Raw genomic sequence first — 25,173 nt, 5'->3', positions numbered from 1 at the left:
TTGTTTGACAGACCCAACTATTATTTGAATTAAAAATAATTTCGAAATGAGCCCAAACCTTTGTAGGGTAGTGTAAACCTTTAAAACCTTTCCGTTTCTGTTTCCTGGAATGGAAAACAGAGTCCAAGGGCTACGTGGAGGCAATTATAGTTTTTATGGCAATCAACCCCAGGACGTCAAGATAAGACCAAGGGCATGGATATAAAGCCAGGGTGTATACTGACACTCATTTGTCAAAGGCCATTAAAAGAAAGGAACACTTGAGTGCAACGATGAAGTAAGTACTCATAATCTACCATATTCACATTTATTTATTCCATTTACATTTATAAAAACGTTTCATATTCCAATCCTTGTCTTTAACAGCTCTGCACAGACAAACCCGATGAACAGACTGGAGGAGCTGGAATGTCACTTCACTTGGAAGCTGGATGCCAGCCGGTACAAGCTGCTATGTATCAGAGATCACCTGAAGGACATGGGGAGCGACATGAGCTATCCATGGCAGGGACAGAAGTATAACCTGTTGGCTTATATACACTACACATTGGGCTCCAAAGATAATGCCCTGCAGTGCCTCAACAAGGCAGAGAAAGCCTTTCACCAAAGCAGTCCTTGCGAAACAACAGGGCCTTGGATGCTAGCCACCTATGGCAACTTAGCCTGGGTGTACTATCACCTGGACAACCAGGAAGAGAGCCAGGGGTACATAAAGAAGATTGAGGAACTGCAACGGGACTACCCCTCACCGTTCCAGGGGGAACAGCATCCTGAGGTATTTGCTGAAAAAGCCTGGACCCTGATTAAGTTTGACCAGGACAAAAAAAAGAAAGCGATTGAGTATTTCCAAATAGCGATTAGGATGAAACCCGACCAAAGGGAGTGGCACTCAAGCTATGCTTTGGCCCTAGAATCAGTGAAAACATTTCCACCGAACCCTGAGGTTTTAGATAAATTGAGACTGGCCAAGGAGCACGATCCAGACAACTTGTATGTAGCAAGTGTCTACCTGTTACAACTAGGTAAGGTCGCCCAGAATGAAGCATGTCAGCTGGCACAGCAAATTCTAAAAAAGCCCGTCAGCTGTTATAATGGTCTTAAACCCTTAATATCGTTTTACAGTGCACATTTATCACGCAATGAAGCTATTGATCTTGCAGACAAGGCTCTGAAAAGGCATCCAAATGAGCGCTTCCTGAAAAAGTGTCTAGCAGAGTCCTACAAGTGGAAGATTTGCTCAAGTGAGGACAATCCGAGGAGGGAGAGCATGATCCACAGAGCCATTGGTCTCTACACCGAAGTGATCTCACACTACCCAGTGACATCAATAAAAATGAAGCTGGGCCTTGCAAGCATCTATGCAGGATCAGAAATGGACAGGAGGGAACTTGCTGATCAGATCTATAAAGATCTATTACTCTCCAGTGTCCAGGAGCCAACCCTGTTACAGATGCTGTATCACCGATACGCTACATATCTGAATTATAGCCATAAAGATTACAACAGATCAATTGATTATCACATGAAGGCAGCAGAAATATCACATCCTAACTATTATGGTAAAAAGAGTTTAAACATTTTGAGTAAAATCGCACAACGAGGAAGAAATCGAAGATGTGCAGAAATTCATGAATTTCTCAAAAACTTAGAGGTTGATGAGCAATGAGTGAAATGAACTAATCAAAAAGGTAAACAAAATTGATGGTATACAATTATGTCTAGGTTTTATGCTTTTGGGGCTCTTTAAGACGTGGTTGCAGAAAACTGTAAACTCCTTTGAAAGGGCAATGGAAATTAAATGTAAGTAATTCCCCCCACCACATCAGCAAAACATAATTTCGAATGGGGCTGGGGATGAGTTCTTTATTTGTAAGAAGCTTTCTGGAAAACCCACAGTAATGAATCATTTCAATCGGCATATGCATTAAAATACAACCATTTCCTCACTTGTTCTATGGATGAGACATCATATGACTCGTTGTTACAACAGCTCTCAATCCAGCAAATAAAACCATACAACAAGGACACTGTAGAGTCATATATTCAAACCACTGAAATATTCTATACACTATTAAATTGGGTTGGTGACAGTTCCATATGAACTGCACATTTCAGAAATGTATTCTTTCTGCAACATCATCTGAAAACACCTAAAAAATTGCAATCGGATTCCAACTTGAAATACAAAATATAAGGGAGTCCATACACATGTACAAATGTGGGCACATTAACTTTTAAGATAAAAAAAAAAAAAAAAAGAAGAGGGAAATATAAGAGGGAACAAAATACAAAACGGGTCATTCGTTTCCTCTTCGGCTCTTCTTGTGGCTCTTTTTTGAACTCCTTGAATAGAAGATAAACAACAGTAAGTGCTATTCTCACTTTGTATCATCAACTGATATTCACAAAGAGCTCAACTACACTAAGAACATAGGAAGCTGTTTTTAAAATGAATATACTTGTATAGTAGTGAGGATCATATTCTCCCTTCGCTCACCTTTCTGGGGATTTGGAGTGGCTACGATGTCTGTGGCTTCTGTGATGCCCTGTGACATAAGAGAGAGACAGCTCTAGGTCAGACTGGAACAGAGGGAACTATTTTTACAGTCACCTCAGTAAAAACATTCCTGACATCATCGGTCACCATCAGAAAAATAAACAGTGGCAACTTTTCATTGTGCCTTGGCGGCTGACGTCGTTACGATACCTGGGGACTTTGAGCGGTGACGTCTTTCTCGGGAGCGGCTACGGTGGCGACGGGGGCTCTTGCTGCGGTGACGTTCTCGCCTGGGGGAGGGGCTGTGTATGCACAGTTGACACAGCAGAAACCATACAGGTTACATTTAAGGCCTAAATCAGATTCTTACATGTAATACCTTCAAAGTTAGGAGTACAGTGCTTTAGAATACAGTGAAAATGATTTACCTCCGCCTCTTGGGTGATCTGCTCCTCCTGGGCAAAATTAAGTATACATTTAGCATTGTAAAGACTTAAAAAAAAATTATACTAAGAAACGTACAAACGATATAGATAGTTTATAGAGATAATATAGATGGCTTGCTGTTTACCGTCTGGGTGAGCGGCTGCGTCGGTAACGTGGAGAGGGTGAGCGGCGAGGCCTGTCGTTGTCCCGGTAACTCCGTCTGTGTGGTTCTGGGGTCTGAACTCGTTCTGGCTATAGACGGAGACAGGTGCGCACAGGGTTAATAATAAAAATAAAAGAAATGAACACTAACACACTACCCCAGGATTACAGTGAACCTATGCAGGCTTTAGGTAGGGTCAATTGAAGATGACTACCTTATCCTCCTCTTCATCTTCCTCTTCGCTGGTCTCCACCTCATCCAGGTCCTCTTCCAGGGCACTGATTCGTGTGTCTAACAACTCTGCTTCCTCAAGGACCTGCCTTTTCTGTAATCGACACAGGTGAACAGTCTAGGCCAGCTGGACATGGGATGTGGTGAGAACATTCGGTGCCTATAGGAGTCAACGTCCCCTTGAACTTCAAGTCAGTGCCTCAGAGCTTCATGCATTTACATCAGGACACCCCCCACCCCCTTAATACACAATTTTAAGTGGGATTTTTATTTGTGAAACAACCATTACTATTACTTAAAATACAACGGTCTCCACCCCCTTTGTAATAGCAATCCAGAATTAGCTCAGCTGTTACCGATCACACCTGAAATCACCAAGTTAATTGGTGTGTTAAATTGTGCTGATTCACATGGTTTCTGGATAATTTTAAGAGTTTCTGTAAGTTCCCTCGGTTGGGAAGTCAATTGCAAAGCAAACGCTCAACAGTGGTGCATTATAAAGAAAGTTAGGGACAAAGTTGTGGAATGACAGATCAGTGGATGGGTAAGAAAATACACCAAAGGCCTTGAATAATAACCATTGGAGGTCGGTTCAATGTGATTACTAGGAAGTGGAAAGTGTATGGCAAAACCAAGTCCCTGCCTACATCAGGCCGTCCCTCCAAACTGGATGACTGGGCAAGGAGGAGACTGATAAGAAAGGCTACCAAAAAGGCCAAAGGCAACCGTCAGTCTGAAACTCGTCAGTCTATTCTTGTTCTGAGAAATTAAAGCTATTCCATGCGAGAAATTGCCAAGAAATGGAAGATCTCGTATAACGCTGTGTACCACTCCCTTCACAGTATAGCACGAATTGGCTCTAACCAGAATAGAAAGAGGATTGGAAGCACAACTGCGCAAGAAGATAAATACACTGGAATGTCTAGTTTGTGAAAAACATACACTTCACAGGTCCTCAGCTGGCAGCTTCATTAAATAGTACCTGCAAAACACCAGTCTCAACGCCAACAGTGGAGGACACTCCAGGATGCTGGCCTTCTAGGCAGAGTTGCAAAGAAAAAGCCAAATCTCAGACTGGCCAATAAAAAAAAATTATTAAGATGGGCAAAAGAACACAGGCGCTGGACAGAGGAAGATAGGAAAAAACTGTTCTGGAATGAATCTAAGTTTGGGGAGTTTGGATCACAAAGAAGAACATTTGCAGACCAAATTAAAATATGCCGGAGGAGTACTTGACTCCGTCTGTCAAATATAGTGGAGGCACCACGTGATGGTCTGGGGGTTCTTTGGTGGTGGTAAAAGTGAGTGTTTTGTACAGAGTAAAAGGGATCCTGAAGAAGGAAGGATATCACACCATTTTGCAACACCATGCCATACCCTATGGACAGCACTTGATTGTAGCCAATTTCCTCCTAGCGTACAATAGGACAATGACCCAAAGCACAGCTCCAAACTATGCAAGAACTATATAGGGAAGAAGCAGTCTACTGGTATTCTGTAGATAATGGAGTGGCCAGCAGTCACCGGATCCCAACCTTATTGAGCTGTTGTGGGAACAGCTTGACCGTATAAAGTGCCAATAAAGACAATATTTTCAGATAACCTCAACAAATTGAAAACTAGAATGCCAGAGGTCTTCAAGGCTGTTTTTGTTTGACAGACCCAACTATTATTTGAATTAAAAATAATTTCGAAATGAGCCCAAACCTTTGTAGGGTAGTGTAAACCTTTAAAACCTTTCCGTTTCTGTTTCCTGGAATGGAAAACAGAGTCCAAGGGCTACGTGGAGGCAATTATAGTTTTTATGGCAATCAACCCCAGGACATCAAGATAAGACCAAGGGCATGGATATAAAGCCAGGGTGTATACTGACACTCATTTGTCAAAGGCCATTAAAAGAAAGGAACACTTGAGTGCAACGATGAAGTAAGTACTCATAATCTACCATATTCACATTTATTTATTCCATTTACATTTATAAAAACGTTTCATATTCCAATCCTTGTCTTTAACAGCTCTGCACAGACAAACCCGATGAACAGACTGGAGGAGCTGGAATGTCACTTCACTTGGAAGCTGGATGCCAGCCGGTACAAGCTGCTATGTATCAGAGATCACCTGAAGGACATGGGGAGCGACATGAGCTATCCATGGCAGGGACAGAAGTATAACCTGTTGGCTTATATACACTACACATTGGGCTCCAAAGATAATGCCCTGCAGTGCCTCAACAAGGCAGAGAAAGCCTTTCACCAAAGCAGTCCTTGCGAAACAACAGGGCCTTGGATGCTAGCCACCTATGGCAACTTAGCCTGGGTGTACTATCACCTGGACAACCAGGAAGAGAGCCAGGGGTACATAAAGAAGATTGAGGAACTGCAACGGGACTACCCCTCACCGTTCCAGGGGGAACAGCATCCTGAGGTATTTGCTGAAAAAGCCTGGACCCTGATTAAGTTTGACCAGGACAAAAAAAAGAAAGCGATTGAGTATTTCCAAATAGCGATTAGGATGAAACCCGACCAAAGGGAGTGGCACTCAAGCTATGCTTTGGCCCTAGAATCAGTGAAAACATTTCCACCGAACCCTGAGGTTTTAGATAAATTGAGACTGGCCAAGGAGCACGATCCAGACAACTTGTATGTAGCAAGTGTCTACCTGTTACAACTAGGTAAGGTCGCCCAGAATGAAGCATGTCAGCTGGCACAGCAAATTCTAAAAAAGCCCGTCAGCTGTTATAATGGTCTTAAACCCTTAATATCGTTTTACAGTGCACATTTATCACGCAATGAAGCTATTGATCTTGCAGACAAGGCTCTGAAAAGGCATCCAAATGAGCGCTTCCTGAAAAAGTGTCTAGCAGAGTCCTACAAGTGGAAGATTTGCTCAAGTGAGGACAATCCGAGGAGGGAGAGCATGATCCACAGAGCCATTGGTCTCTACACCGAAGTGATCTCACACTACCCAGTGACATCAATAAAAATGAAGCTGGGCCTTGCATGCATCTATGCAGAATCAGAAATGGACAGGAGGGAACTTGCTGATCAGATCTATAAAGATCTATTACTCTCCAGTGTCCAGGAGCCAACCCTGTTACAAATGCTGTATCACCGATACGCTACATATCTGAATTATAGCCATAAAGATGACAACAGATCAATTGATTATCACATGAAGGCAGCAGAAATATCACATCCTAACTATTATGGTAAAAAGAGTTTAAACATTTTGAGTAAAATCGCACAACGAGGAAGAAATCGAAGATGTGCAGAAATTCATGAATTTCTCAAAAACTTAGAGGTTGATGAGCAATGAGTGAAATGAACTAATCAAAAAGGTAAACAAAATTGATGGTATACAATTATGTCTAGGTTTTATGCTTTTGGGGCTCTTTAAGACGTGGTTGCAGAAAACTGTAAACTCCTTTGAAAGGGCAATGGAAATTAAATGTAAGTAATTCCCCCCACCACATCAGCAAAACATAATTTCGAATGGGGCTGGGGATGAGTTCTTTATTTGTAAGAAGCTTTCTGGAAAACCCACAGTAATGAATCATTTCAATCGGCATATGCATTAAAATACAACCATTTCCTCACTTGTTCTATGGATGAGACATCATATGACTCGTTGTTACAACAGCTCTCAATCCAGCAAATAAAACCATACAACAAGGACACTGTAGAGTCATATATTCAAACCACTGAAATATTCTATACACTATTAAATTGGGTTGGTGACAGTTCCAAATGAACTGCACATTTCAGAAATGTATTCTTTCTGCAACATCATCTGAAAACACCTAAAAAATTGCAATCGGATTCCAACTTGAAATACAAAATATAAGGGAGTCCATACACATGTACAAATGTGGGCACATTAACTTTTAAGATAAAAAAAAAAAGAAAAAGAAGAGGGAAATATAAGAGGGAACAAAATACAAAACGGGTCATTCGTTTCCTCTTCGGCTCTTCTTGTGGCTCTTTTTTGAACTCCTTGAATAGAAGATAAACAACAGTAAGTGCTATTCTCACTTTGTATCATCAACTGATATTCACAAAGAGCTCAACTACACTAAGAACATAGGAAGCTGTTTTTAAAATGAATATACTTGTATAGTAGTGAGGATCATATTCTCCCTTCGCTCACCTTTCTGGGGATTTGGAGTGGCTACGATGTCTGTGGCTTCTGTGATGCCCTGTGACATAAGAGAGAGACAGCTCTAGGTCAGACTGGAACAGAGGGAACTATTTTTACAGTCACCTCAGTAAAAACATTCCTGACATCATCGGTCACCATCAGAAAAATAAACAGTGGCAACTTTTCATTGTGCCTTGGCGGCTGACGTCGTTACGATACCTGGGGACTTTGAGCGGTGACGTCTTTCTCGGGAGCGGCTACGGTGGCGACGGGGGCTCTTGCTGCGGTGACGTTCTCGCCTGGGGGAGGGGCTGTGTATGCACAGTTGACACAGCAGAAACCATACAGGTTACATTTAAGGCCTAAATCAGATTCTTACATGTAATACCTTCAAAGTTAGGAGTACAGTGCTTTAGAATACAGTGAAAATGATTTACCTCCGCCTCTTGGGTGATCTGCTCCTCCTGGGCAAAATTAAGTATACATTTAGCATTGTAAAGACTTAAAAAAAAATTATACTAAGAAACGTACAAACGATATAGATAGTTTATAGAGATAATATAGATGGCTTGCTGTTTACCGTCTGGGTGAGCGGCTGCGTCGGTAACGTGGAGAGGGTGAGCGGCGAGGCCTGTCGTTGTCCCGGTAACTCCGTCTGTGTGGTTCTGGGGTCTGAACTCGTTCTGGCTATAGACGGAGACAGATGCGCACAGGGTTAATAATAAAAATAAAAGAAATGAACACTAACACACTACCCCAGGATTACAGTGAACCTATGCAGGCTTTAGGTAGGGTCAATTGAAGATGACTACCTTATCCTCCTCTTCATCTTCCTCTTCGCTGGTCTCCACCTCATCCAGGTCCTCTTCCAGGGCACTGATTCGTGTGTCTAACAACTCTGCTTCCTCAAGGACCTGCCTTTTCTGTAATCGACACAGGTGAACAGTCTAGGCCAGCTGGACATGGGATGTGGTGAGAACATTCGGTGCCTATAGGAGTCAACATCCCCTTGAACTTCAAGTCAGTGCCTCAGAGCTTCATGCATTTACATCAGGACACCCCCCACCCCCTTAATACACACTTTTAAGTGGGATTTTTATTTGTGAAACAACCATTACTATTACTTAAAATACAACGGTCTCCACCCCCTTTGTAATAGCAATCCAGAATTAGCTCAGCTGTTACCGATCACACCTGAAATCACCAAGTTAATTGGTGTGTTAAATTGTGCTGATTCACATGGTTTCTGGATAATTTTAAGAGTTTCTGTAAGTTCCCTCGGTTGGGAAGTCAATTGCAAAGCAAACGCTCAACAGTGGTGCATTATAAAGAAAGTTAGGGACAAAGTTGTGGAATGACAGATCAGTGGATGGGTAAGAAAATACACCAAAGGCCTTGAATAATAACCATTGGAGGTCGGTTCAATGTGATTACTAGGAAGTGGAAAGTGTATGGCAAAATCAAGTCCCTGCCTACATCAGGCCGTCAGTCCAAACTGGATGACTGGGCAAGGAGGAGACTGATAAGAAAGGCTACCAAAAAGGCCAAAGGAAACCGTCAGTCTGAAACTCGTCAGTCTATTCTTGTTCTGAGAAATTAAAGCTATTCCATGCGAGAAATTGCCAAGAAATGGAAGATCTCGTACAACGCTGTGTACCACTCCCTTCAAAGTACAGCACGAATTGGCTCTAACCAGAATAGAAAGAGGATTGGAAGCACAACTGCGCAAGAAGATAAATACACTGGAATGTCTAGTTTGTGAAAAACATACACTTCACAGGTCCTCAGCTGGCAGCTTCATTAAATAGTACCTGCAAAACATCAATCTCAACGCCAACAGTGGAGGACACTCCAGGATGCTGGCCTTCTAGGCAGAGTTGCAAAGAAAAAGCCAAATCTCAGACTGGCCAATAAAAAAAAATGATTAAGATGGGCAAAAGAACACAGGCGCTGGACAGAGGAAGATAGGAAAAAACTGTTCTGGAATGAATCTAAGTTTGGGGAGTTTGGATCACAAAGAAGAACATTTGCAGACCAAATTAAAATATGCTGGAGGAGTACTTGACTCCGTCTGTCAAATATAGTGGAGGCACCACATGATGGTCTGGGGGTTCTTTGGTGGTGGTAAAAGTGAGTGTTTTGTACAGAGTAAAAGGGATCCTGAAGAAGGAAGGATATCACACCATTTTGCAACACCATGCCATACCCTATGGACAGCACTTGATTGTAGCCAATTTCCTCCTAGCGTACAATAGGACAATGACCCAAAGCACAGCTCCAAACTATGCAAGAACTATATAGGGAAGAAGCAGTCTACTGGTATTCTGTAGATAATGGAGTGGCCAGCAGTCACCGGATCCCAACCTTATTGAGCTGTTGTGGGAACAGCTTGACCGTATAAAGTGCCAATAAAGACAATATTTTCAGATAACCTCAACAAATTGAAAACTAGAATGCCAGAGGTCTTCAAGGCTGTTTTTGTTTGACAGACCCAACTATTATTTGAATTAAAAATAATTTCGAAATGAGCCCAAACCTTTGTAGGGTAGTGTAAACCTTTAAAACCTTTCCGTTTCTGTTTCCTGGAATGGAAAACAGAGTCCAAGGGCTACGTGGAGGCAATTATAGTTTTTATGGCAATCAACCCCAGGACATCAAGATAAGACCAAGGGCATGGATATAAAGCCAGGGTGTATACTGACACTCATTTGTCAAAGGCCATTAAAAGAAAGGAACACTTGAGTGCAACGATGAAGTAAGTACTCATAATCTACCATATTCACATTTATTTATTCCATTTACATTTATAAAAACGTTTCATATTCCAATCCTTGTCTTTAACAGCTCTGCACAGACAAACCCGATGAACAGACTGGAGGAGCTGGAATGTCACTTCACTTGGAAGCTGGATGCCAGCCGGTACAAGCTGCTATGTATCAGAGATCACCTGGAGGACATGGGGAGCGACATGAGCTATCCATGGCAGGGACAGAAGTATAACCTGTTGGCTTATATACACTACACATTGGGCTCCAAAGATAATGCCCTGCAGTGCCTCAACAAGGCAGAGAAAGCCTTTCACCAAAGCAGTCCTTGCGAAACAACAGGGCCTTGGATGCTAGCCACCTATGGCAACTTAGCCTGGGTGTACTATCACCTGGACAACCAGGAAGAGAGCCAGGGGTACATAAAGAAGATTGAGGAACTGCAACGGGACTACCCCTCACCGTTCCAGGGGGAACAGCATCCTGAGGTATTTGCTGAAAAAGCCTGGACCCTGATTAAGTTTGACCAGGACAAAAAAAAGAAAGCGATTGAGTATTTCCAAATAGCGATTAGGATGAAACCCGACCAAAGGGAGTGGCACTCAAGTTATGCTTTGGCCCTAGAATCAGTGAAAACATTTCCACCGAACCCTGAGGTTTTAGATAAATTGAGACTGGCCAAGGAGCACGATCCAGACAACTTGTATGTAGCAAGTGTCTACCTGTTACAACTAGGTAAGGTCGCCCAGAATGAAGCATGTCAGCTGGCACAGCAAATTCTAAATAAGCCCGTCAGCTGTTATAATGGTCTTAAACCCTTAATATCGTTTTACAGTGCACATTTATCACGCAATGAAGCTATTGATCTTGCAGACGAGGCTCTGAAAAGGCATCCAAATGTGCGCTTCCTGAAAAAGTGTCTAGCAGAGTCCTACAAGTGGAAGATTTGCTCAAGTGAGGACAATCCGAGGAGGGAGAGCATGATCCACAGAGCCATTGGTCTCTACACCGAAGTGATCTCACACTACCCAGAGACATCAATAAAAATGAAGCTGGGCCTTGCAAGCATCTATGCAGAATCAGAAATGGACAGGAGGGAACTTGCTGATCAGATCTATGAGGAATTACTCTCCAGTGTCCAGGAGCCAACCCTGTTACAGATGCTGTATCACCGATACGCTACATATCTGAATTATAGCCATAAAGATTACAACAGATCAATTGATTATCACATGAAGGCAGCAGAAATATCACATCCTAACGATTATGGTAAAAAGAGTTTAAACATTTTGAGTAGAATCGCACAACGAGGAAGAAATCGAAGATGTGCAGAAATTCATGAATTTCTCGAAAACTTAGAGGTTGATGAGCAATGAGTGAAATGAACTAATCAAAAAGGTAAACAAAATTGATGGTATACAATTATGTCTAGGTTTTATGCTTTTGGGGTTCTTTAAGACGTGGTTGCAGAAAACTGTAAACACCTTTGAAAGGGCAATGGAAATTAAATGTAAGTAATTCCCCCCACCACATCAGCAAAACATAATTTCGAATGGGGCTGGGGATGAGTTCTTTATTTGTAAGAAGCTTTCTGGAAAACCCACAGTAATGAATCATTTCAATCGGCATATGCATTAAAATACAACCATTTCCTCACTTGTTCTATGGATGAGACATCATATGACTCGTTGTTACAACAGCTCTCAATCCAGCAAATAAATCCATACAACAAGGACACTGTAGAGTCATATATTCAAACCACTGAAATATTCTATACACTATTAAATTGGGTTGGTGACAGTTCCATATGAACTGCACATTTCAGAAATGTATTCTTTCTGCAACATCATCTGAAAACACCTAAAAAATTGCAATCGGATTCCAACTTGAAATACAAAATACAAGGGAGTCCATACACATGTACAAATGTGGGCACATTAACTTTTAAGATAAAAAAAAAAAGAAAAAGAAGAGGGAAATATAAGAGGGAACAAAATACAAAACGGGTCATTCGTTTCCTCTTCGGCTCTTCTTGTGGCTCTTTTTTGAACTCCTTGAATAGAAGATAAACAACAGTAAGTGCTATTCTCACTTTGTATCATCAACTGATATTCACAAAGAGCTCAACTACACTAAGAACATAGGAAGCTGTTTTTAAAATGAATATACTTGTATAGTAGTGAGGATCATATTCTCCCTTCGCTCACCTTTCTGGGGATTTGGAGTGGCTACGATGTCTGTGGCTTCTGTGATGCCCTGTGACATAAGAGAGAGACAGCTCTAGGTCAGACTGGAACAGAGGGAACTATTTTTACAGCCACCTCAGTAAAAACATTCCTGACATCATCGGTCACCATCAGAAAAATAAACAGTGGCAACTTTTCATTGTGCCTTGGCGGCTGACGTCGTTACGATACCTGGGGACTTTGAGCGGTGACGTCTTTCTCGGGAGCGGCTACGGTGGCGACGGGGGCTCTTGCTGCGGTGACGTTCTCGCCTGGGGGAGGGGCTGTGTATGCACAGTTGACACAGCAGAAACCATACAGGTTACATTTAAGGCCTAAATCAGATTCTTACATGTAATACCTTCAAAGTTAGGAGTACAGTGCTTTAGAATACAGTGAAAATGATTTACCTCCGCCTCTTGGGTGATCTGCTCCTCCTGGGCAAAATTAAGTATACATTTAGCATTGTAAAGACTTAAAAAAAAATTATACTAAGAAACGTACAAACGATATAGATAGTTTATAGAGATAATATAGATGGCTTGCTGTTTACCGTCTGGGTGAGCGGCTGCGTCGGTAACGTGGAGAGGGTGAGCGGCGAGGCCTGTCATTGTCCCGGTAACTCCGTCTGTGTGGTTCTGGGGTCTGAACTCGTTCTGGCTATAGACGGAGACAGATGCGCACAGGGTTAATAATAAAAATAAAAGAAATGAACACTATCACACTACCCCAGGATTACAGTGAACCTTTGCAGGCTTTAGGTAGGGTCAATTGAAGATGACTACCTTATCCTCCTCTTCATCTTCCTCTTCGCTGGTCTCCACCTCATCCAGGTCCTCTTCCAGGGCACTGATTCGTGTGTCTAACAACTCTGCTTCCTCAAGGACCTGCCTTTTCTGTAATCGACACAGGTGAACAGTCTAGGCCAGCTGGACATGGGATGTGGTGAGAACATTCGGTGCCTATAGGAGTCAACGTCCCCTTGAACTTCAAGTCAGTGCCTCAGAGCTTCATGCATTTACATCAGGACACCCCCCACCCCCTTAATACACAATTTTAAGTGGGATTTTTATTTGTGAAACAACCATTACTATTACTTAAAATACAACGGTCTCCACCCCCTTTGTAATAGCAATCCAGAATTAGCTCAGCTGTTACCGATCACACCTGAAATCACCAAGTTAATTGGTGTGTTAAATTGTGCTGATTCACATGGTTTCTGGATCATTTTAAGAGTTTCTGTAAGTTCCCTCGGTTGGGAAGTCAATTGCAAAGCAAATGCTCAACAGTGGTGCATTATAAAGAAAGTTAGGGACAAAGTTGTGGAATGACAGATCAGTGGATGGGTAAGAAAATACACCAAAGGCCTTGAATAATAACCATTGGAGGTCGGTTCAATGTGATTACTAGGAAGTGGAAAGTGTATGGCAAAATCAAGTCCCCGCCTACATCAGGCCGTCCCTCCAAACTGGATGACTGGGCAAGGAGGAGACTGATAAGAAAGGCTACCAAAAAGGCCAAAGGCAACCGTAACAGGATTACAAGCTATAATGGCCAAGACAGGTAAGTGTGCTCATGACAACAATAACCCAGGCATTCTTCAAAGTATGAAAACAGAAAAGCACTGACAAAGCTAAAATGTAACTATAATATAACTTTACGACCAAAATGAACCATCCCTACTGTGGAGGAAGGTGGTGGAGCATCATGTTAGTGGGGGGTGTTTCTCATTGTCTAGATACTGATGAATTAACAAGTGACATGCCATGTGAAAGTTCAGCATGGTGTAGGCCTTCTATAGGGACTGTAAAAGGGGAGGGGATGACTGACCTGAAGCCTGGGCAGGATAATGTCACACATTCTTTCAGCGTGTAGCAGTTCATCGATAAACTCATCTACGTGTTGCAGCTCAAACTCTGGAATATAGAGTGAGAGGAGACAAAGTTAAAACAAGAAACCAAATACAACAAATTACTACATAATTACATTATACATGTCTTCATTCTTACTACATATATATCGTGTGGCATGTCACAAAAATTTCATTGTGCACGATGACACTGTTATTCAGTGCTTTTGATAAATAAACTTTGAACTTAATCTCTTTGGGCTTAGTTTTTAATAATCCTGCCCAGACAAATTGCATGTGGTTGAATTTAGTTTACTAACCCTGCTTTACATCATTAACATGATATGAACATTAACGGTTGACTGACCCCCATTACGGTTTTGACACTTGATTTTTCTGTAGTCATTGTACAGTGGCTCTAGGTACTTGTAGCAATCCACTGATGTTCCAGTCAACCTCATGTACATTGCCCCAAGCAGACGGACATACCTAAGATGAAGAGAAACATCGTAGTGAGGCTCCTACAGTGAATGTAATACATGCAGGTACCTGACTACATTTCCATCACATTTAAGTTGGAAGACGGCAGAAAATAATATCCATTGAAACGTCTTGAAAGACTTGTAATATATATCATAATCTACAGAAATTTACTTGAAATCCTCGTTCTTGATAAATTCTACGATAATGTCTTTCTCTGGCTGGATCTGCAGCATCTTCAACGTGAGACAAAGGAAAGGTGTAGGTTTGATATTTCCACCATATACTCCACCGACAAACTTCAGCGCCATGGCCTTGTCAACGACAAGTTCCGCTGTTGAACATTAAGAAAACAGAAACATTCAGTGCAGACCACCAAGTATATTAGGCATTGCATGAAGTGAGGCTAGCCGTCCTCTTTATGGAACATATACACCTCCCATTCTTTACTGAAACGAAGTTAATGTAACAGGCTAACATTAACAAATGGAGAACAGTTCCAACTAATTATTTGAATTTTGCGGTATTTGTATTACTAATTACCGACTGGCTAGCTTAACTAGCGTTAGCTAACCTGCCAGACCCAAATAGAGAATCAATTAGGTTATTTGCTAACGTTAGCTATGCTATGCCTCCGAGTCACTAACCTGTAAGACCAAAGCATTCTTCTTTCCAATATTTTGATTCATAGATTCGAGTACGAATAATTTTCTCCACCAAGTATTGTGGATTTGTTCCATGTATACTGTTTGCATCTTTAACCGTCCGATTTGCCATCGTAACTGGTCAAAGCTCAAAACTAAATTTGTTTCTCGGAAGTGAATGTGGCGTTTAGGTTGTAACTGTACATCTTCCGGTTCACAAGCGTACATTTCCGAGGCAGTAAGCGAAGACGTTCATTGGTTAGTGCTTTTGAGTCACGTGGAAAGCACGCAATTTTCGCGCGAAGGTTAGGAAGCTAGGAGGTGCAACAATACTTTGGCAATGTCTTACGTTTTCTAGTTACGCATAACCCATATTTATCTTATATTTATTTTAAACCGCTTCGATTATTATCAGACGAGTTGTCTACACAAGTTGTACTGGGTTTCCTGTCTCTTTTTCAGTGTAAGTTGGGGGCTAGTTAACTTGCTAGGTAACTAGCTACCCCAGTAAGTTTACTTTTCCTTTTTATTAGCTGTGTAAGTTGTTACTCAATGTTAAAACTGTACGCACGATTTTGCAGTTTGGGTTTTGGTGCAAACTGTAACGTAACTATCATTCTTGTGATAGCGAAATATTAATTTATTCACTTGGTCAATCTGTTTACAGCACTCCGTTCAATCAAGGTGTAAAATAATGGTTCGCTACTTCACAAGATTGAGAGTGAGACGTGTCTACAAATGGGATGGGACACCGTCAAGTTTCGACAGAAAGTTGAAGACCTATTTCTTTGAGTGAGTTGTTTTACTTCTATCATGTATTCCCTCACAAACAAACTACTTCCAACTACACTCATAAATGACCACTTGTTTTTTAAAGTAAATGTGGACGTTTCTTCTTTCTGTAGCTCTTTGAATATCAGTGTAGAAGGTCAGCCTGGAATGACCACTGTGACCCCTGGCCAGTATGTCCTCATTGAAGGAGATAATGAAGACAACCCCTTTGTTGCCAAGCTTCTCAAGTTCTTTGGCGACGGTGAGTCAAATAGCGCAAAACTATATGTTGCTCCAATGTATGCCTCTCAAACAGGTCGAAAAGGATCTTATGGGGTGTGGCACATTGTTGTCTTTATTGGTCTGTGTGCAAACTCGATTGTCCTCTGCCCATTGTGACCTTTCTTGTTTACAGAGTCGAATCAACAGAAGAAAGCTCTGGTCCAGTGGTTTGTACGTGTGTGTGAGGTTCCCCACAACAAGAAGAAGCTGCTGGGTAGGAGCCCCCACCCCCAGGAGGTCTTCTACTACCTGGGACACACGTGTGACAATGAGATCGACGCAGAGTCCATCCTGAACACTGTACAGGTGAGTCCATCCTGAACACTGTACAGGTGAGTCCAACCCACCACCGAGTGGAGCATAGGCCTCTGTGTGCTGTTCTGCCGTCTTTTGTGGCTGTTACCACAGATCGTTGCCCATGCTCCGCAGGTCCAGTACGTCCCTGTGGATGCTCCTTTCCCAGAGCCAGGAATCAAGGACACCCTGTATGTTAAGCTGTCCTGGGACACCAAGACCTTCAAAGACCTGGACCCTGCCCTGATGCAGGATACCCCTGTCCCGGCCTCCACCCCTCCCCGCCTCAAACCCGCTTCCCCGTGCTCCCCCCCTGCTGCCGCTCTTGTGTCTCTGGGCTCCGTGGGTCGCAAAATGCCAACACCGGACCCCATGGTGATGAGGAGAGCAGGCTCTGTGTCTCGCACCAGAGGCCCTGTGAGCGCCAGCAAGGCTGGCAACAACGAGGCCGAGTCCGTCCACTCCGCTGCCAAGCTCTCGGCCTCCAAAACCCTGAGCACCAAGAGGAGGGGCAGCTCTGGGGTCACTCCGGGCGTGCGGAAGAAACTGCAGCTCAGTATCGGTGATAGTAAGTGTTTATCTCTGAATGGGGGTTTTCTCTTGTAGTATTTTACATATTGTGTTTGCGAGATTCCAGGTGTTGTAATTTGTATGTTCTACCACGAGGTCCAGAGAAAATAATGTCCAGAAAGGATGGTCTCTGTGAGCTCTTGGATGAAGAGGTGGACTCAGAGAAGGCCCTGGTCACCAAACTGAACTCCTCTCCACGCTCCCTCCATCATGGCTACAGTCTGTCCCCCGTGAGGAGCGACCACAGGCCCCCTAACAGCCTCGGGGGGTACCCCCTGAAGCCCACATCCATCATGCTGGACAGGCTGTCTCCTACGGCCCTGGGAGAACAGGACTTCTCCAGGTACGGTTGAACCCCGATCTGACAGGATGCCGGGGTTGTGTTGGACTTTGCCCACGTCTACATTGATATGAAACCGATGGCACACGATGTAATTAGAAGCCAATGTATGTCGGTGTGATTTGTGCTGTGCGGTTAATCGAATGATTATCGTAATGTTGATAGACATTGCAAGCCTCCATGATTTACCATTAGAAAAAATCTGAACAACACGCTCCTAGACCTTAATAGTATGCAAAGACCCAAGTGGCAGCTAGAGACTGCGTGAAATAGGCCACTTAGCATTTATTTTACACACTGTCATTTGTATTTCCTTTAGTAAGAGTTGGTATTTATGTTGATTAACCATTTGAAAAAAACCCAACAATGTTCACATTATAACTGACAACGACTGTCTGCTTTAAGCTAACTGCAGTATTTGCCCCGAAAGCAGTGATTTCTTATTTTATCCAAATCGTGCAGCCCCTACTCCAATGTCAATGTCCTGGTTGTGGAAGTTTCAGCCAAGTCCTGGGTGACCCACCTGAACATCTCAGAATAGTCACCCTGTGAGCTCCAAAGTATTCTTCCCTTTCAGGGATATGTTGCTGGGTATGGCTCCTCTGATCCTGGAGGATGAGGTATTTGAGGCAGGGTTACCTACTGGCACTGCGAAAACCCCCAAGAAGAGACAGGCCACCCCCCGGAGGAAGTATTTTCATGAGAAGTGAGTGGGCCTCCCCAGGTCCAGTGACTGAAGCGCGGGTGTGTTGTTGGGTCACGGTCTACGGGTGGCTGGCAGTCGGGTTCAGGAAGCACGGTGACGGCCTGTCTGTCTGGGCCTTCAGAGACATGGCTGTGCAGTGGTTGGGGACTCACGTTTTACTGGTTTAGTTTGAGGTTACGCGCACGCCTAATGAGTGTCCCACCAGACAGCGCGGTTCTAGTGGTTGGCCAGGTGACATTTGTAGGAATCACAGATTGCAAATTGAGCGTCTCTTCTCATCCCCTTCTGCGTCTATTCTCTTCCCCAAAGAGCTACCACCCCCTCCAGGAGGAAAGACTCAGCCATGACTGCGAGAGAACCTTCTCTGGGGGTGCTGTGAGTAGGACCGTTACTACTGATTCATGTTTGTATAATGCCATTCAGTTAGGATATAGTGCAGTCTTATTTATAATATTTTTTTCGTCTCAGGGCGGAGGAAGATTCTGAAAGCTCGCCCATGCAGCTGGTTGTCACATCTTCACGCTCGAAAAGGAAGTCAGCCCAGCTTGTGGCGTCACGGATCAGGAAGCAGTTGTGAGTACTAGCTTTTGTGTGCCATAGGTATTCTTCAATCAGATGAATAGAACTGAGGTAAGTAGTAAGGGAAAAGGCTGGAAAAAGAAATGCTAAGCTTCCATCTGTTGGTGACATCCGTAACCAAGCAAATATGCAACTGTTCCTACCTGCTCATGAAGGCTGTCAAGGGTATCGGGGCAAACCAGACCCTCCAGTCGCCCCCTTCCAGCTATATGCGTCCAGTTTGGGTCCAATCCCACAAGATGTCATTTTTGTGTGCAATTTCACACATAATAAAGGAAATGGGTACCTAATTAAGACACATTTCTTTTTGTCAGATTTTTGGATTTCATAATCACTCTTGAATTGCTTTACTCGAGTGAGGTTTGTTTTGTGAAACGACTGTAGGGATTTGTTCATTTGAATTTCATGCTTGTTTTTCTCTTTAAATGTGGAACATATAACATCTTTTGATCCCACCGCCTCACGCTGGGAGTCTCACTGATTTTGGTGAGGAGCATGTAGCAAAGGAGGGCACTTGAGGAATGTTGGTAGGGGTAAGAGGCAGAGTAGAAATGTACTGTGGCTTTAGTGACTTTAATAATAAAATGAGCCTGAAATGGTTGGGTGAACCCTGGTTATGGACTGGTAGTTGGTTTATTTCCTTATTAATGATGTGGATGAGCTGGTTGTTGAAGGCTTTTGTCCAGTCAGTTCACTTTGTGATTCTCAGGAAGTAGGAAGCCTCCTATTGTACTTCAGGTTGTATTGTCCCACTAATACAGTGTATGTCCTTGAATTATCTTCCATTTGTAGGAATTTGATGGGAGACGCCCAGGAGCTGCACTCGGATGATGGTGATGATGACTGTTTCACCCCCTCCAAGAAGGACCTCCACCACAGCAGTGAGGAAGACCTGGAGGATGAGGAGGTGTCCAAGAGCGAAGAGACCGCGGGGAAGACAACACGGGGAAGGCTTCGCAGAGCCTCCACCACCCCTGCCAGGACTCCACGCAAACCCCCCAGCAAGAAGGTTGGTACGATATAGATGGTCCGTATAGTGCCTGGTTAAAGTTCCAAATTTCCCATTATGTCCAGAACTCGGAAAGGGATTTTTATTTTTTACTCTGTTTTCTCTTCCAGGCCACCCCCAGTACTCCCCGGACCCCGCGGACCCCCCGTCATGCCACTCCCAGCATTCCTAGTCGCACTCTCCCAGCCAGGAAGCCTGGGAACGTCCTGGAGGAGGCCCGTGCCAGGTGGGGTCAGAAGGGATTTTAGGACAAATAACTGCTTTGTGTAAGTGTTGCCAGGCTGTGTGTCTCTTATTGTAGTGCTTGTTCTCTTGTCCCCCAGGCTACATGTCTCATCAGTACCAGAGTCTCTCCCATGTAGGGAGCAGGAGTTCCAGGACATCTATAACTTTGTGGAGAGCAAGGTTATGGACGGGACTGGAGGGTAAGCCGGTGCTTCAGAAAAGGCTGTCACTGGTCGGACTACGCTGGGTGTCAATTAAATGGGGATCTTTTTCAGGAAATGTTAAAAACTGCCACATTTAAACTTTTACTACAAATGTATAATGAACGTACTTCTGAAGCTATTACTTCTAGTCGTGAACTGTTCAGAGGATTTGTCTTGAGTAATGAATGAGAAAAGCCCTTCTGGTTCATGTGCTGTGAAAGTAAACTACAATGAATTTATTTCTTTTGGTGCCTTCCACACTTCCCCGTGGTTAAGGGTTCCTAGGTAATGGGATTTTGGTCAGCTGCGTTAAAGTTGACAGAGTAGCTGTGTGTTTCCTCCAGGTGTATGTACATCTCCGGTGTTCCGGGAACTGGGAAAACGGCCACGGTCCACGAGGTGATCCGCTGTCTTCAGCATGCCTCTGACATGGATGAAATCCCCACGTTCCGATTCGTGGAGATCAATGGCATGAAAATGACCGACCCTCACCAAGCCTATGTTCAGATCCTACAGGTAACCCTTAACCTTTGTCTTTACTCTAAACCTCAGTAAACAGCCTATGTTCAGATCCTACAGGTAACCCTTAACCTTTGGCTTTACTCTAAACCTCAGTAAACAGCCTATGTTCAGATCCTACAGGTAACCCTTAACCTTTGTCTTTACTCTAAACCTCAGTAAACAGCCTATGTTCAGATCCTACAGGTAACCCTTAACCTTTGGCTTTACTCTAAACCTCAGTAAACAGCCTATGTTCAGATCCTACAGGTAACCCTTAACCTTTGTCTTTACTCTAAACCTCAGTAAACAGCCTATGTTCAGATCCTACGGGTAACCCTTAACCTTTGTCTTTACTCTAAACCTCAGTAAACAGCCTATGTTCAGATCCTACGGGTAACCCTTAACCTTTGTCTTTACTCTAAACCTCAGTAAACAGCCTATGTTCAGATCCTACGGGTAACCCTTAACCTTTGTCTTTACTCTAAACCTCAGTAAACAGCCTATGTTCAGATCCTACAGGTAACCCTTAACCTTTGTCTTTTCTCTAAACCTCAGTAAACAGCCTATGTTCAGATCCTACAGGTAACCCTTAACCTTTGTCTTTTCTCTAAACCTCAGTAAACAGCCTATGTTCAGATCCTACAGGTAACCCTTAACCTTTGTCTTTACTCTAAACCTCAGTAAACAGCCTATGTTCAGATCCTACAGGTAACCCTTAACCTTTGTCTTTACTCTAAACCTCAGTAAACAGCCTATGTTCAGATCCTACAGGTAACCCTTAACCTTTGTCTTTACTCTAAACCTCAGTAAACAGTGTCTGTTTAGAGATGTAAGTGACCTCACATTAAAGCTGACAGTCAGGACTTTAACCTCAGTAATTGTTTCATCTCAAATCCAGTGTGCTGGATTACAACGCCACTATAACTCGATTTGTGTTAGGGGCCACATTCTGACGGACTGCTCTGTAGCCCTAAACCCTAAAATGGACATGGTTCTAATTGAGCACTTGTGTGAAGATGTCTGTATAGGATAGCAAAGCATGTACACAGATATGTACACAGCCCCAACATGTCTGACACCTCTTACTGTTTCTCCAGAAACTAACAGACCAAAAGGCAACGGCCGACCACGCTGCAGCCCTGTTGGAGAAGATGTTCAGTAACCCCGCCCCCAAAAAGGAGACCACTGTGCTGTTGGTGGATGAGGTTAGGTCACCATTTAATGCCTTATTCTCATCTCTAAGGATAGGGGAACATGAGTTTTTAGTTTTTATTGTAGCCGTTTATTGAACCAAGCTGGGGGATGTTGATTATGGTCTCAAGACAAAGAATTGTGGCCATTCTACTTTTCTTATTTTCTCTGCACATTTCTGATTGAAACATTAAAGTGGAAGGAAAGATCATGTACCTGAATGTCTGGTCTTGTAATTATTTTTCTACGACTGACCCCGTGTGTCCTTCCCTAGCTGGACCTGCTGTGGACCAGGAAGCAGAACGTCATGTACAACCTGTTTGATTGGCCGACGAGGCGCCATGCGCGCCTGGTGGTGCTGACCATCGCCAACACCATGGACCTCCCAGAGAGGATCATGATCAACCGAGTGGCCAGCAGACTGGTAAATGCAGCCTTCGCTGCCACATGAGGGCGCTGTTCGACTGATATGGCATTTGTACTGGTTTGGGAACTTTCTAATAAGGGTGTCGTTCACAACTCTTCAACACATTCTGTTTCTGTACAAAATTATTGTTATTTTTGCAGTTCCAAGTGTGGCTCAGAGTGATTCTCTGTACAGGCATCTGACCGTGTTTAAATGTGTTTCTGTGTCTAGGGTCTCACCAGGATGTCCTTCCAGCCATACAGCTTCAAGCAGCTCCAGCAGATTATTACGTCCCGACTGAACAAGGTCAAGGCTTTCGAGGAGGACGCTCTGCAGCTTGTCTCCAGAAAGGTCGGCCATTTTGACACCCTATTTTCCCGCCCCTTGAAATTCCGCTGCCCTGCTATTTGCCTTTGCCATGGAATGTTCTGGCAGATGGCGCGAGGTGTTATTTGGCTGTACCTATTGGTCAGTGGGCTGCCTCTCTAACCTCTGCTCTTCCCCTGTCTGCTAGGTGGCAGCGTTGTCGGGAGACGCCCGGCGCTGTCTGGACATCTGCCGGCGCGCCACCGAAATCTGCGAGCACTCTGCCCCGCAACCGTCCTCCACGGGATTGGTGGGAATGAGTCATGTGATGGAAGCGCTGGATGAGATGTTCTCTTCCTCCTACATCACAGCCATCAGGTAAGAGACGTCCGATTTTGGCTGTCGGTTTGTGGCTGTTCGAACGGTCATCTGTCTGTCAGGTCTCCGTTGTCCCAGGGTCATCGTTTGTGCGTGAATCTGTTTCAGGTGTGCATCGGTGCAGGAGCAGCTCTTCTTGAGGGCGGTCCTTGCAGAGTTCAGGCGGCTGGGATTGGAGGAGGCGACCTTCCAACAGGTATAGACTCTACCGGGGCTCAGCCCATCTAGTCAAGTCATCGGATAATTGTCCTGTTTTTTTAAAGAGCCACTACAGTCGCAAATCATCCATTTGAAATCTCTTTCCAGCTGAAAGGCCCCAACTAGCAAGCCAATCATTGTTTTAGAAAACAAAATAAGACACCCCAGTTCTATCCTGTTAAAACGCAGAGCAGAGTATCCATCTCCCCAAATGACATACTGCACACCTTAACCACATGTTGACTGTGATTGGTGGTGATCTGTCTAATACAGAGCGAGCTGCCTTTCAGGCAACGTGCGACCACTGCTTTGAGAGCAGTGCATCTCAGATGGAGCTCTGCAATTTCAATGTGTTGGTCACGTGACCCGAGTCCACCTTCAGAATGTCGCCTGATAGGCCAAGTTAACTAACAACTATTGCCTGGCTCCTTCCTAAATCCCACCCCCAGGTGTTTGTGCAGCATCGGGCGCTGTGCCGCGTTGAAGGTCTGCAGCCCCTCAGCGTGTCCGAGGGACTGGCCGTGTGTCAGCGCCTGGGGGCGTGCCGTCTCCTGCTGCTGGAGGCCAGCCGGCTGGACGTACTGCAACGGGTCCGGCTCAACGTCAGCCAGGACGACGTGCTCTACGCGCTCAAGGCAGACCGGGCGTGAGCCCTGCCGGGGCTCCTGAACAGGGCGTGGTCCGGGGTCTCATCTGTTAGGATTTCTTTCCTCTGTTTGGGATGGCTGCAAGTATCAACATGCGGATCATTAAGTTGCGGTTCCTCGCCCAGTTGTGAGAACCACAATAAAACTTGTCTGGACCACATAGACCTATGCCTGCTCTTAAGGACTGGGAACATGGATGCCACAAACACCTCTGATTGGTTCAATGGGACGATCTCCATTCTCGTGACCCCTCTCCTCAAAACCCATTGGATGATCAAGACTGAGGTCCCATTGATCTCATTGTCAGGATTCCTTTTTGTAAGCATTGACAGGGAAACTGCGTGTACTTGAAAGTTGTTATAGAATGCTGTCTTAATTCAACCACAAGAAATCATGTCTTCCATTTCATTGCTTTAGTTAAAACATTTAGAAAGGATATTTAGATAGATCTGCTTTTAACTCAGTTGCTGGGAGAGCTACACTTCCCCATCAGTTAGAAATGTGTAAATTCAAACATTTAAATGCTTTTTTGTGTTGTTTTTATAGGATTTTATGTTTCAATATTGAATCTTCAAATGTAATAAAGATATTTAAGAATTATTTTGTATGTAGTGCTGATTTACCATACCATACCATCTTCTTCCGCTTCATCCGGGGCCGGGTCGCGGGGGCAGCAGTCTAAGCAGGGATGCCCAGACCTCCCTCTCCCCAGACACTTCCTCCAGCTCTTCCGGGGGGACACCGAGGCGTTCCCAGGCCAGCCGGGAGACATAGTCCCTCCAGCGTGTCCTAGGTCTTCCCCGGGGTCTCCTCCCGGTGGGACGGGACCGGAACACCTTCCCAGGAAGGCGTTCCGGAGGCATCCGAAAAAGATGCCCAAGCCACCTCAGCTGACCCCTCTCGATGTGGAGGAGCAGTGGCTCTACTCTGAGCTCCTCCCGGGTGACCGAGCTTCTCACCCTATCTCTAAGGGATCGCCCGGCCACCCTGCGGAGAAAGCTCATTTCGGCCGCCTGTATCCGGGATCTTGTCCTTTCGGTCATGACCCAAAGCTCATGACCATAGGTGAGAGTAGGAACGTAGATTGACTGGTAAATCGAGAGCTTCGCCTTGCGGCTCAGCTCTTTCTTCACCACGACAGACCGATACA

At 44.2% G+C, this 25,173-nt stretch overlaps 5 protein-coding genes across 10 annotated transcripts; 4 read left to right on the top strand and 1 right to left on the bottom strand.

Annotated features, from left to right (window-relative positions):
* The first annotated feature begins 202 nt into the window (after window positions 1–202).
* LOC117592786 (interferon-induced protein with tetratricopeptide repeats 2-like) lies at window positions 203–1,160 on the top strand. The gene is made up of 3 exons (XM_034293668.1): window positions 203–277; window positions 367–775; window positions 1,123–1,160. The coding sequence occupies exons 1-3, from the start codon at window positions 273–275 to the stop codon at window positions 1,141–1,143; spliced, it is 435 nt and encodes a 144-aa protein (XP_034149559.1). The 5' UTR covers window positions 203–272; the 3' UTR covers window positions 1,144–1,160.
* A 3,682-nt stretch (window positions 1,161–4,842) lies between these two features.
* Window positions 4,843–6,912, top strand: LOC106024427 (interferon-induced protein with tetratricopeptide repeats 2-like). Of its 2 annotated transcripts, XM_013135126.4 has the most exons (3): window positions 4,857–5,243; window positions 5,333–5,741; window positions 6,089–6,206. In XM_013135126.4, the coding sequence occupies exons 1-3, from the start codon at window positions 5,239–5,241 to the stop codon at window positions 6,107–6,109; spliced, it is 435 nt and encodes a 144-aa protein (XP_012990580.3). In that variant the 5' UTR covers window positions 4,857–5,238; the 3' UTR covers window positions 6,110–6,206. The 2 variants fall into 2 exon arrangements, with proteins under 2 accessions (XP_012990578.3, XP_012990580.3); XM_013135124.4 differs by having other exon boundaries at window positions 4,843–5,243; window positions 5,333–6,912.
* On the bottom strand, window positions 6,813–15,632 carry prpf38a (pre-mRNA processing factor 38A). 2 transcript variants are annotated; one of them, XM_029121659.2, is made up of 11 exons: window positions 15,421–15,632; window positions 14,948–15,107; window positions 14,661–14,782; window positions 14,275–14,360; window positions 13,230–13,340; window positions 12,998–13,104; window positions 12,855–12,881; window positions 12,700–12,728; window positions 7,674–7,748; window positions 7,464–7,512; window positions 6,813–7,309 (listed from the first exon to the last, which is right to left on the bottom strand). In XM_029121659.2, the coding sequence occupies exons 1-11, from the start codon at window positions 15,548–15,550 to the stop codon at window positions 7,264–7,266; spliced, it is 942 nt and encodes a 313-aa protein (XP_028977492.1). In that variant the 5' UTR covers window positions 15,551–15,632; the 3' UTR covers window positions 6,813–7,263. The 2 variants fall into 2 exon arrangements, with proteins under 2 accessions (XP_028977492.1, XP_010870634.1); XM_010872332.5 differs by lacking the exons at window positions 6,813–7,309; window positions 7,464–7,512; window positions 7,674–7,748 and adding exons at window positions 11,773–12,272; window positions 12,427–12,475 and having other exon boundaries at window positions 12,637–12,728; window positions 15,421–15,628.
* Window positions 9,802–11,595, top strand: LOC106024424 (interferon-induced protein with tetratricopeptide repeats 2-like). The gene is made up of 2 exons (XM_013135090.4): window positions 9,802–10,209; window positions 10,299–11,595. The coding sequence occupies exons 1-2, from the start codon at window positions 10,205–10,207 to the stop codon at window positions 11,593–11,595; spliced, it is 1,302 nt and encodes a 433-aa protein (XP_012990544.3). The 5' UTR covers window positions 9,802–10,204.
* On the top strand, window positions 14,818–24,623 carry orc1 (origin recognition complex, subunit 1). 4 transcript variants are annotated; one of them, XM_020049328.3, is made up of 19 exons: window positions 14,818–14,838; window positions 16,085–16,209; window positions 16,323–16,450; window positions 16,604–16,776; window positions 16,900–17,332; window positions 17,431–17,677; window positions 18,252–18,380; window positions 18,690–18,755; window positions 18,849–18,953; window positions 19,752–19,968; window positions 20,079–20,194; window positions 20,292–20,393; window positions 20,741–20,912; window positions 21,995–22,102; window positions 22,363–22,512; window positions 22,726–22,845; window positions 23,009–23,178; window positions 23,287–23,374; window positions 23,826–24,623. In XM_020049328.3, exons 1-19 carry the CDS (start codon window positions 14,833–14,835, stop codon window positions 24,024–24,026), a joined length of 2,856 nt encoding a protein of 951 aa, XP_019904887.2. In that variant the 5' UTR covers window positions 14,818–14,832; the 3' UTR covers window positions 24,027–24,623. The 4 variants fall into 4 exon arrangements, with proteins under 4 accessions (XP_019904887.2, XP_010870636.2, XP_010870635.2 ...); XM_010872334.4 differs by lacking the exon at window positions 14,818–14,838 and adding an exon at window positions 15,658–15,675; XM_010872333.5 differs by lacking the exon at window positions 14,818–14,838 and adding an exon at window positions 15,687–15,880.
* The last annotated feature ends 550 nt before the right edge of the window (window positions 24,624–25,173 follow it).

This window comes from Esox lucius, chromosome 8, assembly GCF_011004845.1.
Source record: "Esox lucius isolate fEsoLuc1 chromosome 8, fEsoLuc1.pri, whole genome shotgun sequence".
Classification (NCBI taxonomy): Eukaryota; Metazoa; Chordata; class Actinopteri; order Esociformes; family Esocidae; genus Esox; species Esox lucius.
Note: the sequence above shows the minus strand (reverse complement) of the source record. Positions and strands in the feature narration are given on the sequence as shown.